General features: G+C 41.9%; 1 protein-coding gene across 3 annotated transcripts in view; it reads left to right on the top strand.

Moving 5' to 3' along the window:
- The window catches only part of wdfy4 (WDFY family member 4), a 321,548-nt gene that overhangs the window by 101,605 nt on the left and 201,514 nt on the right, over positions 1–18,429 (top strand). For all 3 annotated transcript variants that reach the window (XM_087982407.1, XM_043678830.2, XM_087982406.1), the window contains 7 exons: positions 249–319; positions 818–979; positions 2,252–2,343; positions 2,446–2,542; positions 2,622–2,827; positions 5,400–5,569; positions 9,867–10,007. In XM_087982407.1, the coding sequence (XP_087838533.1) occupies positions 249–319; positions 818–979; positions 2,252–2,343; positions 2,446–2,542; positions 2,622–2,827; positions 5,400–5,569; positions 9,867–10,007 (939 nt within the window). The remainder of the gene's footprint in view (positions 1–248; positions 320–817; positions 980–2,251; positions 2,344–2,445; positions 2,543–2,621; positions 2,828–5,399; positions 5,570–9,866; positions 10,008–18,429) is intronic.

Below are 18,429 nucleotides of genomic sequence, written 5' to 3'. Positions count from 1 at the left end.
TGATTTAATTGTTTTTAATTGCGGGGTACTGTAGAGTTGGAACTGTGTGGGTTGGCCGTTGACCGTCTTGATTCCTTGCCCCACACTGAGTTCAGATTAAGGATTGGTAGCGGCCTTTTTTGCTTTTAGCTTCCTGTGAATTAATGCAATTGGTGCAACAGTGTATGAAGGTCTGGGGTTATTCATGTCCACAGCACTTTTACATTGGCTTCTCACCAACATTAATGGCTTTCCTTTTTTTTTTGAAGATTTGGCGGAATTCTCCGGATTCACTTGATCTGCTGCTTTTCAACCATTTTCTGGAACTTCTCAAAAGCAGGTAATAGTTTGTATTATAGGAATCTTTGTGATCTCATTGCTAATTGGTTTAATTCGAGGACTTGAATTACCATCGGGGGATAATAGAGAACGCGAGTCTCGGATATTTCCGACGTGGGCAAATGATTAAATCTATTGTTTGATTTTGAACTTGAAAATATTGCCAATTGTATTTTTGATTCCTGTCAACTGGGGGAGACTTTATGGGAACACTGACAGAATGTGAATCTTTTACAAGAAATGTTACATTTGAATTTTTTACCCCTGTTCTGCCTCATTTTGTAGTTCTTTCCTCTTTTCTTACCCCCTGTTCCTTTGAATCACATTAGCGTGCCTCTGAAAAAAATTTTTATTGATGAAAATCCACAAAGGATTGTGGTTTCTCCCCCTACATGTTGCTTGATAATATCAGTGAGTGGCTAAGTCAGTCCATGAACTCTCCTTAAGTTCATATTGTATTGTACAAAGAATTATCTGTGTTATTGCCTTTCTCCTACAGTGATAGACGTCACAATGCTGAGGTCATGCACAGACTTCAGTTGATACCAAGACTTGTCTTTCTACTGAATGACCCCAATAATACCAGGTCAAAGGTTCATGTCATATGCACCATCCTTGCAGAATTACTGAAAAGTTACTTCACCACAGCAGACCTCCTAAGGTAATATTGTGTGTGACATTTTACAAGATCCCATTGTAGATGCTACATTGCCAGTACGATGAAATTGGTTTTCTTTTCTTGTTGTTTTCCGTCAATTCCCAAGAGTAGATAAATACAACAAATGAACAACTATTTGCCAACGTGTGTGGGTTCTGAAGAGGAATCGTCACACTTGGTTTTAAATCATGTTAAAGGATTTTAACAATTATCTTATCCCTTCTGAGTGTAGAAATAAGGATATCTGGTATCTTTTAGGATTCAAGGTTTCAACTGATGTTTCGAGTGGGATCCATTCTGATGAAGGGTCTCTCAAAGGATATTAAGCAATTTTCTCAGTCAGTTGCTGACTCATTTGTGCATTTACATTAAATGTGCCACAGCACTTGATTATAGCAAAGGACTAGCAATCCACAAGTCTCGCCTTCATAATCCCACCATAGCAAATTAGGAAATTGAATTTCAAACAATCTGGCCATTTGTCAGTGGTTGTGCTTTTGCGAATTCACTGATGTGAATCTTTTTGAGAAAGAGACACTGCTGACTCATCCCAGTCTGGCCAACATGTGACTCAAACTGTGTAGCTTGCTTTTACTTTCATAGAGTTATAGAATCTTACAACATGGACACAAACCCATAGGTCCAACCAGTCCATGCCGACCGTAATCCCAATTAACCTGATTCCACCTGCCTGCTCCTGGCCCATATCCCTCCAAACCTTTCCTGTTCAAGTACTGATCTAAATGTTTTTTCAGCATTGAAACTGTGCCCACATCCACCCACTTCCTTAGGAAGTTCATTCCACTCCCAAATCATCCTCTGTGTAAAACGCTTTCCCTTTAAGTCTCTTTTTAAATCTCTCTCCACTCTTGAAATCCCCCATCTTGGAGAGAAGGCAACTACCGTTAATCCTATCTGGCCCCCTCAGATTTTATAACCTTGTATCAGGTCACCTCTCAACCTCATACAGGGTATCTCAAGATTGGGAATAAATACCCAATGTCACATGACACTCCAAGAACAAATATATTTTTAAAATTAGATTCTCTTTCAGTTATCTAGCATTTGTAGTTACTTTGCTTATGCGTTACTTTTGACTTTAAGTATGGACAGTGTGGCAACAAATAGCCTGTATCAGGAAATGTAAAGAGATGACATAATTTCATGGCTGCCATTTGAAATGACTGACATAAATTATAATGAAATATTGTGGTATAATTGGAGACATATTTGAAGGTTAATTACTATTGAAATATTTAATATTTTCTGTTGAAGGATTGGATTATTCCTTACTTACACTTTGCCTCCAGCTTCCATGAATGAAAAATTAATTTCACTCGAAAGAGTTTCTGATACGTCGATAGATGGTGAGGTGTTTTAATTTATTTAAGACAATTATGTTCTGGATGCATTGCTTACAAATACTAAACCTTATCGGTCTTACTTTTAATTTCTTTTGTTATTTGAAGTCATACATCATGTACCTGGAAGGACAATATGGCTAAGAAATCAACTATTGAGGACACTGCTTGAGGTGTGTCGGGGTCACCTTAATCAAAATTCTAAGTAGGTACTTTCTTGATCTCCTTTTCAATCGTACACAGTTTGCTTGTAAACTGAAACTAAAAAAAAATGTTTCCATCAGAGATCAAGAGAAAATGTTTACTTCGCTGGGGCCTGACTGGTTCTTGCTTTTCATGCAAGCTCATCTTCATCCAACCACCGTCATCCTGAGTACAAGACTATTGCTTCACTTCCTGTACAATCCAGCACTGTTGGTCAAGTTTAGAGATGGCATGCGAGCAAATGCCTGGTTGGAGAATAGTACTGCAGAGTGCAGTATCCTAGTGGGTATGTTTTAATGTATGTAAGACTGTCTACAAATCATATCTTTCATATATATTCCTTTTCTTTCACTCATTTTATGACTCGATAAATTTTGTCTCTGTCTGCTTTTGACACTTGAAACTTTTTTTGTGTCTGCTTTCTTCAGAAGCTTTGCCTTGTCCTATCGCTTCACATCCAAGACCAGGCACAGGTATTACCCTGACGTGTCAGGTTTATGTAACTGGTTATTAGAGGTGGTTCACCTTTCAAAACAAAGGGCAAAATTAAAGACTGTCTGAACCTCAACTAGCGAGTCCCCTATCACAATTGATCTCTTGGAACCCGACGTGCCCCTCATTGCATTAGCCAGTCTCAATACCAGAAACTTGGCTGTTCGTGCTACGTTCCCCTGAGAAGCCGTGCCCCCCTACATTTTCCAAAACAGCATACTTGTTTGAAATGGATATAGCCACAGAACACACCTGCACTAGGTGTCTACCTCCCTCAACTTACATGGAGTTAACCCATTTATATGACTTTATCTGAGACTTACCCCCTTCCTATAACTGCCATCCATCACATACTGTTGCTGTTGCAAATTCCTCATTGCTTCTAACTGTCTGTCCAACTGATCCATTCTATCTGATAAGATTCACTTCCAACAGCATTAATTGCAGATATAATCCGCAATAACCCTTAAACCCTCTTTAATCTCCCACAATTGATAAGAAGCACATATCACTCTACTAAAGGCCATTTTTGCTCCTTCACAATCTACAGACCCAGAAAATAACACCATCTTATTAATCTACAAAACACTGCCCCAGGTTAGATTAATAGTTACGGCTTATATTTTAAATTAAATCAAGAGACATATCTCAAAAAAAAATCAAGAAAGAACCCACTCTACTCGCTACTGCAGACTTTCTGTAGGCCAATTAAAACAATTAACTTTCTGATTCTGTGCTGTGAGCTTCACCCAACCAGTTCCTCCAAGATCAGTTGTGAATTTCACTGTTTGTTAATTTTCCCAGACTCACTTCGATGTCCAGTGATACATGAATTCAAACAGCAAAGGCAGTACTGTGTATGTTCACTCTGGTGTCGGTTTCTCTCTCTCTCTCTCTCTCTCTCTCTCTCTCTATTCTTCAGTTTTAAACTGCTGTTGTTTTGACTTTTTTTTCCCCCAAAGTACCAAAACAATACAACAGCATATAAAACAGTAATTGCTGCTCCTGGAATTCGAGGAAAATATCTCAAAAAAGGAGCAGCTCTTACAGCCAGAAATTTTTTCCATCCTCCATCTTGGATTGCCCTTGAGCTGAGTATGTTGGCTAAATTTATAGGAGAAAGTGAGGTCTGCAGATGTTGGAGATCAGAGTTGAGAGTGTGTTGCTGGAAAAGCACAGCAGGTCAGGCAGCATCCGTGGAGCAGTAAAATCAACATTTTTGGCTGGAGCCCTTATTCAGGAATTTATACCCTCCCAACTCAAAGGGTCTATCACCGTCTCAGTCTCAGTTTCTGCTCGTTGTTAAAAATTATCTGGAACCCATGACCCCGCTTAAGACTGTGACTCCAATCTCAGCTTAGTGCCAACTACAAATGCAAACTAAATCTGAAGTATGTGAGGACTTCAGATGCTGAAGATCAGAGTCGAGAGTGCGGTGCTGGAAAAGCACAGCCGGTAAGGCAGCATCCGAGGACCAGGAGAGTCAACGTTATAAGCATAAACTCTTTGTCAGGAAACTTGGAGTTTATGCTCGAAATGTCGACTCTCCTGCTCCTTGGATGCTGCCTGACCAGCTGTGCTTTTCCAGCACCTCAGTTTTTGGCAAACTAAATTGGGCCAAGTTAGGATTGTACAAAATAATAACTTTGACTTTCTTACCCAGCAGTTGGACACACTCAGTCCTAGCAGAGTGGGTGTTAATAGTCTTAAATAAATCTAATCATCTAACTTCCAGGAATATTTGTTCCAGCACTTACTTGATAGTGATATTACATTGACTCCCCTACACCCTGCTTCTCTCACTGAGTCCAACATTGGTGAGTTCTATAGTAATACTCAAAATTGGCTCTGACTGAGATTAGGTCACATTTGTTATTGAACATAGGGTTTGTTTTCTCTCAACCTGTTCTGAAACTCGGTAGACAGGATATTTTTTAACCAATGGGGTCATTGAGCAAATCCTTGCTCCCTCAAAATGATGATCCTCGCATTGCACTTACAAGTAAACCTCACGCAAATAGCGGACACGTTTACAATGTCACAGTGTATAAATCTAAGCCACATTTGTGTTGTAGGCAGCTGAGGAAGGTATTGGAGACTTGCAGCATAGAGAGGTCATTCTAGCCAACATGCTATCTTCTTGAAAGTGAATTCTTGCTTCGACCTACATCTCTCCACATTTTCTCGATAAACTCAACAATATTGCTGTAGAATCTTAATGACACCAGTCATCAGGATACAACATTTAATTTTGTTGCTTTACTGTAAGTGCAAGCTGTGTACAGCGCCATACTGAAATGGTGATAAGTGTAATGCAGTACTTGGAATGCTGAAATGTACCCTGATCACTTTCTCCTTTGTTACAGACAATATCAAAACTCGACCCCAGACCTGCAGCCAGACGCCGTATTTAGTTCCTGGATTTGAAATAATGCAGATGTTCTTGAGCCATCATGCTTCCATACCTGAGCTGTACCTACTCCTGGCTGCATTGGTTTTACAGAAACCACTTGAAGAGATGCCAGAGGATTCCAAGGTAGTGTCTCCCTAATTCTGTAAAATGTACGACGCTGCTTTTTTTGTGTTGCTTTAACTGCAGGATTGACTTGCTTTAATAACTTACTACACTTGCCAAAATGTAAATCATCGACACCCTATTTCGAGACAGGCTGAGCAAATAGCATTGATTTTATACTTAGGCAAGCACTCTATGGGAACATCATCACGTGAAGATTCCCTTCAAAGCCACTCACCATCCTGACTTTGAAATATATCATTGTTCCTTCATTGTCATTAGATTAAAGTTTAATTTGGATAAATGCGAGATATTTCATTTTGGTAAAACAAACAAAGGCAGGGCTTGTACAATTAAAAGTAGGGCCTTGTGGAGTGTTATAGAACAGAGAGGGTTAGGGATTCAGGTATGTAACTCTGACATTTGTGTCACATACAGACAGGGTGGTTAAGAAGGCATTTAGCATGCTTGCCTTCATTGTTCAAATCTTTGAGTATAGGAGTTGGGACGTTATATTGAGTTTGTACAAAATGTTGGTGAAGCCTCTTCTGGAATATTGTGTCCAGTACTGGCCACACTGTTATAGGAAAAATATTATTAAACTGGAGAGGGTTCAAACTGGGGCAATTTTATCATACAGAGAGTGGTTCATGTGTGGAATGAACTTCCAGAGGAAGTGATGGATGCGGGTATAATTACAATGTTTAAAAGACATTTGGAGAATACATGAATAGGAAATGTTTGGAGGGACATAGACCAAGCGCAGATGGGTGCGACTAGTTTAGTTTGGGATTGTGATTGGCATGGACTGGTTGGACCAATAGGTCTGTTTCCGTGCTGTAAGACTCTAAAATCCTGGAATTCCCTCCCTAAGAGCATTGTGCATGTACCTACAGCACATGGACTGCAGCAGTTCAAGAAGGCTTCTCAAGGGCATCCATCCAGCTGGTGTTCCATCCAGCAACGCTAACGTTCTATGAGAGAATAACAAAAAAAAGGTCCTGCACTGGAATTTCAGTCTAGATCGTGTCCACAAACCTGTGGAGTAAGGTTCAAATCTGTCACCCACTGATTGTGGTGAAAGATCCAACACTGAACTGAAGTTGAAAATAAAATATGAGCTCTATTTGATAAAACTGCAAATAAAAGGCTATTTCATCAGAAGAAATGTCCATCTGCCTGCAGTTCCTTTTAACCACTTGTTGTTTGCCAAAATCTTCCTTTTAATAAAACTGAAAGCTTCATGCTTTTGATGGTACAACAGGACTGTCATTCAGGTAAAAACAATGACTGCAGATGCTGGAAACCAGATTCTGGATCAGTGGTGCTGGAAGAGCACAGCAATTCAGGCAGCATCCGAGGACAGGCAAAATCGACGTTTCGGGCAAAAGCCCTTCATCAGGAATAAAGGCAGAGAGCCTGAAGCGTGGAGAGATAAGCTAGAGGAGGGTGGGGGTGGGGATAGAGTAGCGTAGAGTACAATAGGTAAGAGCTTCAGGGCTGAGGAAATGACCTGGGACTTGCAGTGGGAGAGAGACTCCCTGAGATTCTTGTAGAGAGAGGAGGAAAACTTCTTCAAGGCAGGCATCCTTGCAAGAGGATTCGCAGTAGGGTTAAAATCAACGAGGTAAAAACAATGACTGCAGATGCTGGAAACCAGATTCTGGATCAGTGGTTCAGTCAATGGACTGTGGCAGTATCACAAACCGCATAGACGGTTCGTCAGTGCTGAAGGAACCTATGCTTCTGTTATCCCCTCTGATTACCCTGTGGCAGAGTTGATTGCAAGTTTTGAAGATGTGTACTTTATTAAGACTACATTCTGTATACACTGAAGAGATCAAATGTCCATAACAAACCTTCAATATCCGATTATGTAAGGATTTTTCTGAGGAGTTCTTTTATAATTATTGCAGCTATCGGCATGGCCACATAGCGGCTATTCTTATACAAAGCCACCTGAAATGGTATTTTGCCAATGGCTAATGTTATTTTAGTTGAGAGTGTGGTGCTGGAAAAGCACAGCATGTCAGGCAGCATTCGAGGACCAGGAGAATCCTCGATGAATATTCCTGATGAAGGCGTCTTGCCCGAAATGTCGATTGTCCTGCTCCTCAGATGCTGCCTGACCTGCTGTGCTTTTCCAGCACCACACTCTCGACTCTGATCTCTAGCATCTGAAGTCCTCACTTTCTCCTAATGTTATTTTAGCTCTAGTAAAATAGTAAATACAGCTACTTGCACTCGATTACCCATGCTAATGAAGGAATGGATTTTCTGAGCGTATTAATGTCTTGTGGTACTTTGTTAATCATGCTGTCGTTTGATGGTCAGAGAGAGTTAAACAGTGTAGTGCTGGAAAAGCACAGCTGTTCAGGCAGCATCTGAGGAGCAGGAGAGTCAATGTTTCGAGCATAAACTCTTCATCAGGAATGAGGGAGTGGCCTAAAGGGGTGGAGAGATAAATGGGAGAAGGGTGGGGCTTGTGGGGGAGGTGGCTGGGAATACAATAGATCAATGAAGGTGGGGGTGAAGGTCATAGGTTGGAGAGAAGGGTGGAGTGGATAGGTGGGAAGGAAGATGGGCAGGTAGGACAGTTCAGGAGGGCGGTGCCGAGTTGGAAGTTGGATCAGATTAGATCAGATTAGATTAGATTAGATTAGATTAGATTCCCTACAGCCCAACAAGTCCACACCGACCCGCTGAAGAGTAACCCACCCAGACCCATTTCTCTCTGACTAATGCACCTAATACAATGGGTAATTTTAGTATGGCCAATTCACCTAACCTGCACATCTTTGGACTGTGGGAGGAAACTGGAGCACCCAGAGGAAATCCACGCAGACACGGGGAGAATGTGCAAACTCCACACATTCCAGCCCAAGGCTGGAATTGAACCCAGGTCCCTGGCGCTGTGAGGCTGGTCCAGTGGTACTGTTAACAGATGCTGTTTATTTTGGCACCCCCTAAAACCAGGGTTATTGCCATGGTGATATCCCATGCAGCATGTCTGATGATGCAAGAGATTTTGGAGGCAGCTTGAGTCCGCACAACCAGAAAAGTCCTGCCAGCGTAGTTGAGGGCAATGGAGATGGGAATTGTGCTTGTAATTGAGTGTAAGAACAATGAGTGATAGCTGAAAGTCATAGAGTCATAGTCACAGAGATGTACAGCACGGAAACAGAGACTTTGGTCCAACTTGTCCATGCTGACCAGATATCTCAACCTTATCTAGTCCCATTTGCCAGCACTTGGCCCATATCCTTCTTACTCTTTCCTACTCATACCTCCATCCAGGTGTCTTTCAAATGTTGCAATTGTACCGTCTTCCACCACTTCCTCCGGCACGTAATTCCATACATGTCCTACCCTCTGTGTGAAAAAGTTGCCCTTAGGTCTCTTTTATATCTTTCCCCTCTCACGTTAAACCTATGCCCTCTAGTTCTGGACTCCCCCACCCCAGGGAAAAAGACTTTGCCTATTTACCCTATCCACGCCCCTCATGATTTTATAAACCTCTATAAGGTCACCCCTCAGCCCCTGATGCATCAGGGGAAAGAGTCCCAGCCTATTCAGCCTCATGTAGAACAAGCGAAAGTGTTTAATTACTGAATGACTTGCATGAAGCAGAACAATAACATGTGATTCACAGCAGGATGGAACAAGGTGCATTTATGTTTTCTACACTAATGTGCATAATTATATAAGAAGGTCTGATCAAGATGGACCAGTGGGTTAATTAATTGACAGCATGTAGCTTTATACATTTTTTTTATAGCAACATGATCTCCATCGCATCACTATCAGCGGAGATAAAATGTGACCACTGAAATTATATTGATTGACTCCAGTTTGATATGGTATTTGTGAGGAATGGCTGAATGTGGAATGTCAATATTGAATGGAATGTGGAATGTCAATATTGAATGAATATAGTTTACTGATTGTTAAATTCCTAAATTGCTCTTGACCCTTAATCGTGTTAACCTACCTGCTTGGAAAATGCTTTAATAGTATTTCTGGTCAAATTTCTGTTAAAATATGTGTCATGACAATCCACTAAAACTGTCGATCCAATTGAGGGAGAACTAAGGAGACAACACAGAACATCCAGACCTCCTCTGTGCCATGACTGACTTTAATTTATTAATTTTCACCGGCTAGAAACGTCACTAAGGCTGTCAATTTTAAAAAGAAAAGTCAAATGCACAGAAGGTGGGGTGCACTGATTCTTAAAAAAAATTGTTTTACAAATGATGACATGCATTTAGTCAATGAAAAATTATCAGCTTTTTAAAGCATGAATTGTCTTTTCTAGATGGACCTTGACATGATGATTACTTGGCTTCTTGAGCAAGTGAAATCAAATCAGAGTGACCAGTCTGTTAAAATCCCGAATGGATTGTGTACTGAAGCTGCATTGGTTTTGCTGGATTTGGTGAGAGCTACATTAAGCAAGGTGAGGCAATGCACTTGATGTTGAAGTTTGCTTTCAAATATTGAACAGTGAAACACAACCAGTGCCTCTTAAATAGCACAATACCATAGAAACACATTCTAGCTTCCTTTGCAACATCTCAAGTGGGCTGCCATTTAATACAACCCTTGTAGACAAGTTGCAGATCCTAGCATAAGGGGAATGATCATACACAGGCTGTTCCAATTGATAGTCGCAGTTGGACTTGCTTCTCAACAGCAGTGAAGCCTCGTAGACTTACTCCCAGGTCCTCAGTATATTGCTGTTACTGGTAAATTGCTGAGTCATGGTGTCATACAGTGTTGAAACAGACCCTTCAGTTCAACCAGTCCATGCCAACCATGTTCCCAAACTAAGTAGTCCTGCGCTTGGCCCATATCTCTCCAAGCCTTTCCTGTGCATGTACTTACCCAAATGTCTTTTAAACGTTGTAACTGAACCTGCACCCACCATTTCCTCTGGCAGTTCATCCCACACGCAAACTGCTCATTTAAAAAAAAATGTTATCCCTCATGTCATTTTAAAGCTTTCTCCTCTCACCTTAAAAATATGCTGTCTAGTGTTGAACTGTCCCACCTGAGGGAAAAGGCCTTTGCTACTCACCTTATCCATGTCCCTCATGATTTTATAAACCTCTATAAGGTCACTCCTTAACCTCCTATGACCCAATGGGAAAAGTTCCATCCTCTCCATGACAAAGCAAAAGGATTTGTCTGTGTGGAATTTCCCAGAAAACTTCAGGTCTTGGCCTTTGTGGAACATCTACAGGAGAATCTCTGGGTGATGGTCCAGTACAGTGCAGTACGATCGTTATGAAGTGATGTTTCCCAAAGAATTCACAAATGGATGGGGTAAAATATCTGAAGTTGGGTAAAAGCTGACTGATGCTTATGTTCTGTTTTGTTGCCATCCTGTTCGAGTAACCATTCTTTGTATCTGATAGGCAGATATGGGTAACTTGTTTTTTTGCCCAGTTCAGCACACCAGAAGCAGCTACTTTAATAGCAATGAGACAGAAAGCCAGGTGGGATTTTCCTTCTCTGTTCCAGGAGTGCTGAGCTTTTTGTGCATCAGTTACTGCTGATCATAGTTCAGCTGATTCTGTACTGGAAAGGACCCTGCACTGAAACCTTTGTCTGGCTGACCAGGGAGTTGGGTAGTATCTTTACCCATGAGGCGCTCTAGCCGGTTAATATAACCAAAACTGCTGAAAGTTATTTGTGATAAACTGGTAAATTATTTAGAGTATCAGCATTTCAATGTAGTTATCAATTAGCAATGTTAGGAAGATAAACCGTCTACCAGCTATTTGAATTACGGATTTTTTTTTTCCTTTCTCATCTTACACTTTTCCACAGTCTCCCTTTTTGCCAAGTCCTTTCAAGTCTGTTGCCAGGAAATATCATTTCATTGTTGTTGCCTTTTCCCATTGCCTATTTAGGGTACAGCGTGTTAAAGTGTATGAGCTAAAATTATGGTGTTCAAAGGCTAAACCTGATGTTATTTTGAACCAAGTAGAGTGGCCTGGTCAGATAAATAAGTAACTGAGTTCACTTCTAGTTTCACTTCTCAGGGCATGAATCTTTTTGGGGAAACCAGAAGTGCTTCTCGAAATGGCAACTCTTTTTATGTCAACAGTAATGTCTAATTAACAACTCAAATATCGTTGGGCAGATGAGAGTTTTACAAATTTGAATGAGTTAGTTCAAAGAAGTAGCTTTGTGCTTCAAGCATCCACAAAGTAGTTGCTTATTTTTAATCTTGTTTACTGTGAATACATAATGTATGCAAATGATATTTGACCACATCGAGGAATCTCTGCAAGGTTAGCTTTATCATCAAGTAGGGGCATAGTCATTCAACACGGAAATAGACCCATCGGTCCATCTTATCCATACTGACCAAGTTTTCCAACCTAAACTTGTCCGATTTGCCTGTGTTTGGCCCACTTCCCTCTAAATGTTTCCTCGTCATGTACCTGTCCATACGTTGTAACAGAACCTGCATCCACCACTTCCTCTGGAGAGTTAACTGCTGAATGTATAGAGAACTCAGTGGATCAAAGGGCTAATGTTTATATATCCCATAAGAAGAAAAGGACTGTTGGGCGAAGTTCACAGCACAGAATCAGATAAGTTAATTGTTGTTTTAAGTCTGTCCAAGAGAAAGGCTGCAGTAGTGAGTATAGTGGATTCTTTCTTGATTATGTTTTTGGAGATAAGTCTCTTGATTAAACTTAAAATATAAGCCACAGCTATTAATTTAGCATATGGCAGTAGAGGAATAAGATGGTGTTATTTTCTGGGTCTGTAGATTGTGAAGGAGCAAAAATGGCCTTTGCAGTGATATGTACTGTTGTCAGATGTGGGAGTCTAAAGAGAGTTTAAGGGTTACTGTGGATTATATCTGCCATAAATGCTGTTGGATGCAAATCTTATCAGCTCGAATGGATCGGTTGGAGAGACAGATAGAAGCGATGAGGAATTTGCAACAGAAACAGTATGTGATTGATGGCAGTTATAGGAAGGGGGGAAGTCTCAGATACACTCACATAGATGGGTTAACTCCAGGAAGGATAAGAGAGGTAGGCAGCTAGTGCAGGAGTCTTTTGTGGATATACCCATTTCAAACAGGTATGCTGTTTTGGAAAATGTAGGGGGTGATGGATTCTCAGGGGAACGTAGCATAAACAGCCAAGTTTCTGGTGTTGAGACTGGCTCTAATGCAACGAGGGGTATGTTGGCTTCCAAGAGATCAATTGTGTTAGGAGATTCTGTAGTCAGAGGTGCAGACAAAAGATCCTGTGGCCAGCAGAGAAAAAGCAGAATGGTGTGTTGTTTCCCTGGTGCCAGGATCAAGGATGTCTCAGAGAGGGTGAAGAATGTTCTCACGGGGGAGAGGGGCCAGCAGGAGGTCATTGTCCACATTGGAACCAACGACATTGGAAGGGAAAAGGTTGAGACTCTGAAGGGAGATTACAGAGAGTTAGGCAGAAATTTAAAAAGGAGGTCCTCAAGGGTAGTAATATCTGGATTACTCCCAGTGCTACGAGCTAGTGAGGGCAGGAAAAGGAGGTTAGATTGGATGGCTGAGGAGCTTGTGTAATGGGAGAAGGATTCACATTTTTGGATCATTGGAATCTCATTTGGGGTAGAAGTGACCTGTACAAGAAGGACGGATTGCACCTAAATTGGAAGGGGACTAATGTACTGGCAGGGAAATTTGCTCGTACTGCTTGAGAGGATTTAAATTAGTAAGGTGGGGGGCAGGGGAGGGGGGTGGTGGTGGTGGTGGGACCCAGGGAGACAGTGAGGAAAGAGATCGATCTGATACGGGTCCAGCTGAGAAAAGTAGTGAGTCAAACAGGCAGGGGCAAGGTAGGACTAATAAATTAAACTGCATTTATTTCAATGCAAGGGGCCTAACAGGGAAGGCAGGTGAACTCAGGGCATGGTTAGGAACATGGGACTGGGATATCACAGCAATTACAGAAACATGGCTTGGGGATGGGCAGGACTGGCAGCTTAATACAAATGCTACAAGAAGGACAGAAAGGGAGGCAAGTGAGGAGGGGGTAGTGGCATTTTTGATAAGGAATAGCATTACAGCTGTGCTGAGGGAAGATATTCCCGGAAATACATCCAGGGAAGTTATTTGGGTGGAACTGACAAATAAGAAAGGGATGATAACCTTATTGGGATTGAATTATAGACCCCCCAATAGTCAGAGGGAAATTGAGAAACAAACTTGGAAGGAGATCTCAGCTATCTGTAAGAATAATAGGGTAGTTATGGTAGGGGATTTTAACTTTCCAAACATTGACTGGGACTGCCATAGTGTTAAAGGTTTAGATGGAGAGGAATTTCTTAAGTGTGTACATGACAATTTTCTGATTCAGTATGTAGATGTACAAGGAGAGAAGGTGCAAAACTTGACCTACTCTTGGGAAATAAGGCAGGGCAGGTGACTGAGGTGTCAGTGGGGGAGCACTTTGGGGCCAGCGACCATAATTTTATTTGTTTTAAAATTGTGATGGAAAAGGATAGACCAGATCTAAAAGTTGAAGTTCTAAATTAGAGAAAGGCCAATTTTGACAGTGTTAGACAAGAACTTTCGAAAGCTGATTTGGAGGCAGATGTTCGCGGGTAAAGGGATGGCTGGAAAATGGGAAGCCTTCACAAATGAGATAACAAGAATCCAGAAAAAGTATATTCCTGTCAGGGTGAAAGGGAAGGCTGGTAGGTATAGGGAATGCTGGATGACTGAAGATATTGAGAGTTTGGTTAAGAAAGGAAGCATATGTCAGGTACAGACAGGATAGATTGAGTGAATCCTTAGAGTATAAAGAAAGTAGGAGTATACTTAAGAGGGAAATCAGGAGGGCAAAAAAGGGACAAGAGATAGCTTTGGCAAATAGAATTGAGGAGAATCCAAAAGGTTTTTCCAAATACATTAAGGACAAAAGGGTAACTAGGGAGAGAATAGGGCCCCTCAAAGATCAGCAAGGTGGCCTTTGTGTGGAGCCACAGAAAATGGGGGCGATACTAAATGAATATTTTGCATAAGTATTTACTGGGGAAAAGGATATGGAAGATATAGACTGTAGGGAAATAGATGGTGACATCTTGCAAAATGTCTAGATTACAGAGGAGGAAGTGCTGGATGTCTTGAAACGGTTAAAGGTGGATAAATCCCCAGGACCTGATCAGGTGTACCCGAGAACTCTGTGGGAAGCTAGAGAAGTGATTGCTGGGCCACTTGCTGAGATATTTGTATCATCGATAGTCACAGGTGAGGTGCTGGAAGACTGGAGGTTGGCAAATGTGGTGCCACTGTTTAAGAAGGGTGGTAAGGACAAACCAGGAAACTATAGACCAGTGAGCCTGACCTCGGTGGTGGGCAAGTTGTTGGAGGGAAGCCTGAGGGACAGGGTGTACATGTATTTGGAAAGGCAAGGACTGATTCGGGATAGTCAACATGGCTTTGTGCATGGGAAATCATGCCTCACAAACTTGATTGAGTTTTTGGAAGAAGTAACAAAGAAGCTTGATGAGGACAGAGCAGTAGATGTGATCTATACGAGCTTCAGTAAGGCGTTCGACAGGGTTCCCCATGGGAGACTGATTAGCAAGGTTAGATCTCATGGAATACAGGGAGAACTAGCCATTTGGATACAGAACTGGCTCAAAGGTAGAAGACAGAGGGTGGTGGTGGAGGGTTGTTTTTCACACTGGAGGCCTGTGACCAGTGGAGTGCCACAAGGATCGGTGCTGGGCCCTCTACTTTTTGTCATTTACATAAATGATTTGGATGCAAGCATAAGAGGTACAGTTAGTAAGTTTGCAGATGACACCAAAATTGGAGGTGTAGTGGACAGCGAAGAGGGTTACCTCAGATTACGACAGGATCTGGACCAGATGGGCCAATGGGCTGAGAAGTGGCAGATGGAGTTTAATTCAGATAAATGTGAGGTGCAGCATTTTGGAAAGCAAATCTTAGCAGGATTTATACACTTAATGGTAAGGTCCTAGGGAGTGATGCTGAACAAAGAGACCTTGGAGTGCAGGTTGATAGCTCCTTGAAAGTGGAGTCGCAGGTAGATAGGATAGTGAAGAAGGCATTTGGTATGCTTTCCTTTATTGGTCAGAGTATTGAGTACAGGAGTTGGGACGTCATGTTGCAGCTGTACAGGACATTGGTTAGGCCACTGTTGGAATTCTGGTCTCCTTCCTATCGGAAAGATGCTGTGAAACTTGAAAGGGTTCAGAAAAGATTTACAGGAATGTTGCCAAGGTTGGAGGATCTGAGCTACAGGGAGAGGCTGAACAGGCTGGGGCTGTTTTCCCTGGAGCGTCGGAGGCTGAGGGGTGACCTTATAGAGGTTTACAAAATTATGAGGGGCATGAATAGAATAAATAGACAAAGTCTTTTCCCTGAGTTGGGGAGTCCAGAACTAGAGGGCATAGGTTTAGGGTGAGAGGGGAAAGATGTAAAAGAGACCTAAGGGACTTTTTCACGCAGAGGTTGGTACAGGCATGGAATGGGCTGCCAGAGGATGTGGTGGAGGCTGATACAATTGCAAGATTTAAGAGGCATTTGGATGGGGATATGAATAGGAAGGGTTTGGAGGGATATGGGCCGGGTGCTGGCAGGTGGGACTAGATTGGGTTGGGATACCTGGTTGGCATAGACGGGTTGGACCGAAGAGTCAGTTTCCATGCTGTACATCTCTATGACTCTTTGACTTCTGAATGTACCAGTCATTTCCGGCAGTTAGAAACAAAAGGATATGCAATCCCAGAGGAATTAGTTAAGGAAGAGATTAAAAAGACCATAATCGTGATGAACCTATTTCTTTGGCAGATAATTAATACTTAATTCTCTTACAAGCATACTAAGTAAGTTAGTCCTCCCTACTGTAGTGTGAGGCAGGTTTTATCCCACGTCTATTTGCGAAGTTACAAAAATCTTTTGTAGATTCACAAATATCATTTTTACGGAGGGTCATGGAGATTTTTGGAGCTTTACCTCCATGACAAACCATACTTTCAATATTTCAGAAAGAGTTGCTGATTCTGTAAAATGCATGAGTTGCTGCTTGGGGTAAAATTACAATGTTTAAAAGCCATTCGGACAAGCCCATGAATAGGAAAGGTTTGGAGGGATATGGGCAGGAACAGGCAGGTGAGACTAGATTAGTTTGGGATTATGTTCGACGTGGACTAAGGGGTGACTTTAGGGAGGTTTAAAAATCATGAGGAGCATGGATAGGGTAAATAGACAAGGTCTTTTCCTTGCAGTGCGGGAGTCCAGAACTAGAGGGCATAAGTTTAAGGTGAGAAGGGAATGATTTAAAAGGGACCAAAGGGGCAACTTTTTCACACAGAGGGTGGTGTGTGCATGGAATGAGGAAGTGATGGAGGCTGGTACAACTTAAAGGGTAATTGAATAGGATCTGGTCGGTATTGACGGGTTGGATGGATAGGCCTGTTTCTGTGCCATACATTTCTGTGATGCTTTTACTGGTTGGACTGTTTCTGTACTGTATGACTATATGACATGCAGGAGCTTCTGAGAGGGAAATGCATTGTATAAGGTTTACATAATGTTAAAACTTGAAGAGTTCTCAGTAACATCTACAGCTGGAACTTTGTTTTTAGAATTAGAATTCCTACTGTGTGGAAACAAGCCCTTTGGCTCAACAAGTCCGCACCACCCCTTCGAAGGGTATCCCACCCAGACCCATTACCCTACATTTACCCCTGACTAATGCACCTAAACTATATATCCCTGAACACTATGGGCAATTTAGCATGGCCAATTCACTTGACCTGCGTATGTTTAGACTGTGGGAGGAAACCAGAGCAGCCGGGGGAAACCCATGCAGACATGGGGAGAATGTGCAAACTCCACATAGACAGTCACCCGAGCTTAGAATCAAATCTGGGTCCATGGCACTGTGAGGCAGCAGTGCTAACCACTGGGCCACCGTGCCATCCCACAGGAGGCATGCATAATGTTATACTTTAACAAATAACAAAGACTGGTGAATCATGCTGGCATGTAAAAAGGTCAGCTGGCAAAGTCGTTATAGGGATTCCTCTCTCTGCCCAGATTGTGTTTCCTTTCTTCACTAGACATGAGCATCACTAGCAATGTTCTTACCCATCCTTTAGTGCCCTTGAGACGGTGAGTCACTTCTCAAATACAACTCAGGTTATTTCAGAGGGCAATTAATTGTTATCCACATTGCTGTGGGCCAAGACGGTTGATATCCTAAAGAAAATCAGTCAACCTGATGGGATTTTGTGACAATTTAGTAGTTGCACAGTCACCATTGATGCTAAGTTTTCACTGCAGAGTTACTTAATTAACTGAATTTAATTCCTCAGTTGCTATGGTGAGATTTGAATAATGTTTCTGGATCATTACTCCAGGACTCTGGATTAGTCCCGTAACATAATCTTATATCTTCTATCCTTACGATTTACTCAATTTAGCAAATGCGATAGATGTTCTCGCATCTCAACAGTCATAGAATCATAGAGATGTACAGCATGGAAACAGACCCTTCGGTCCAACCCGTCCATGCTGACCACATATCCCAACCCAATCTAGTCCCACCTACCAGCACCCGGCCCATATCCCTCCCAACCCTTCCTATTCATATCCCCATCTAGATGCCTTTTTAAATGTTGCAATCGTACCAGCCTCAAATGCTATGACATCGTCAGGTTGGTGGAGCAAATGCAACTTCAACTTTAGCTCTTTCAGAACCATTCTTTTCTAAACATTCCATCTCCTCAAAGTCTGACTCGCTCCCTTTCAGATTCTGCTTTTGTCAACCATCTCCTTCAAAAACCCATGATCTCTGTTGTCTGTGCACTGCAGACATTCTGCCCAT

This window comes from Chiloscyllium plagiosum, unplaced genomic scaffold (genome assembly GCF_037043375.1).
Source record: "Chiloscyllium plagiosum isolate Xiang-an unplaced genomic scaffold, Cpla_swu_hap1 HiC_scaffold_43, whole genome shotgun sequence".
NCBI classification, from domain to species: domain Eukaryota; kingdom Metazoa; phylum Chordata; class Chondrichthyes; order Orectolobiformes; family Hemiscylliidae; genus Chiloscyllium; species Chiloscyllium plagiosum.
The sequence above is the reverse complement of the archived record's forward strand: the minus strand, read 5'-3'. Positions and strand labels throughout refer to the sequence as shown.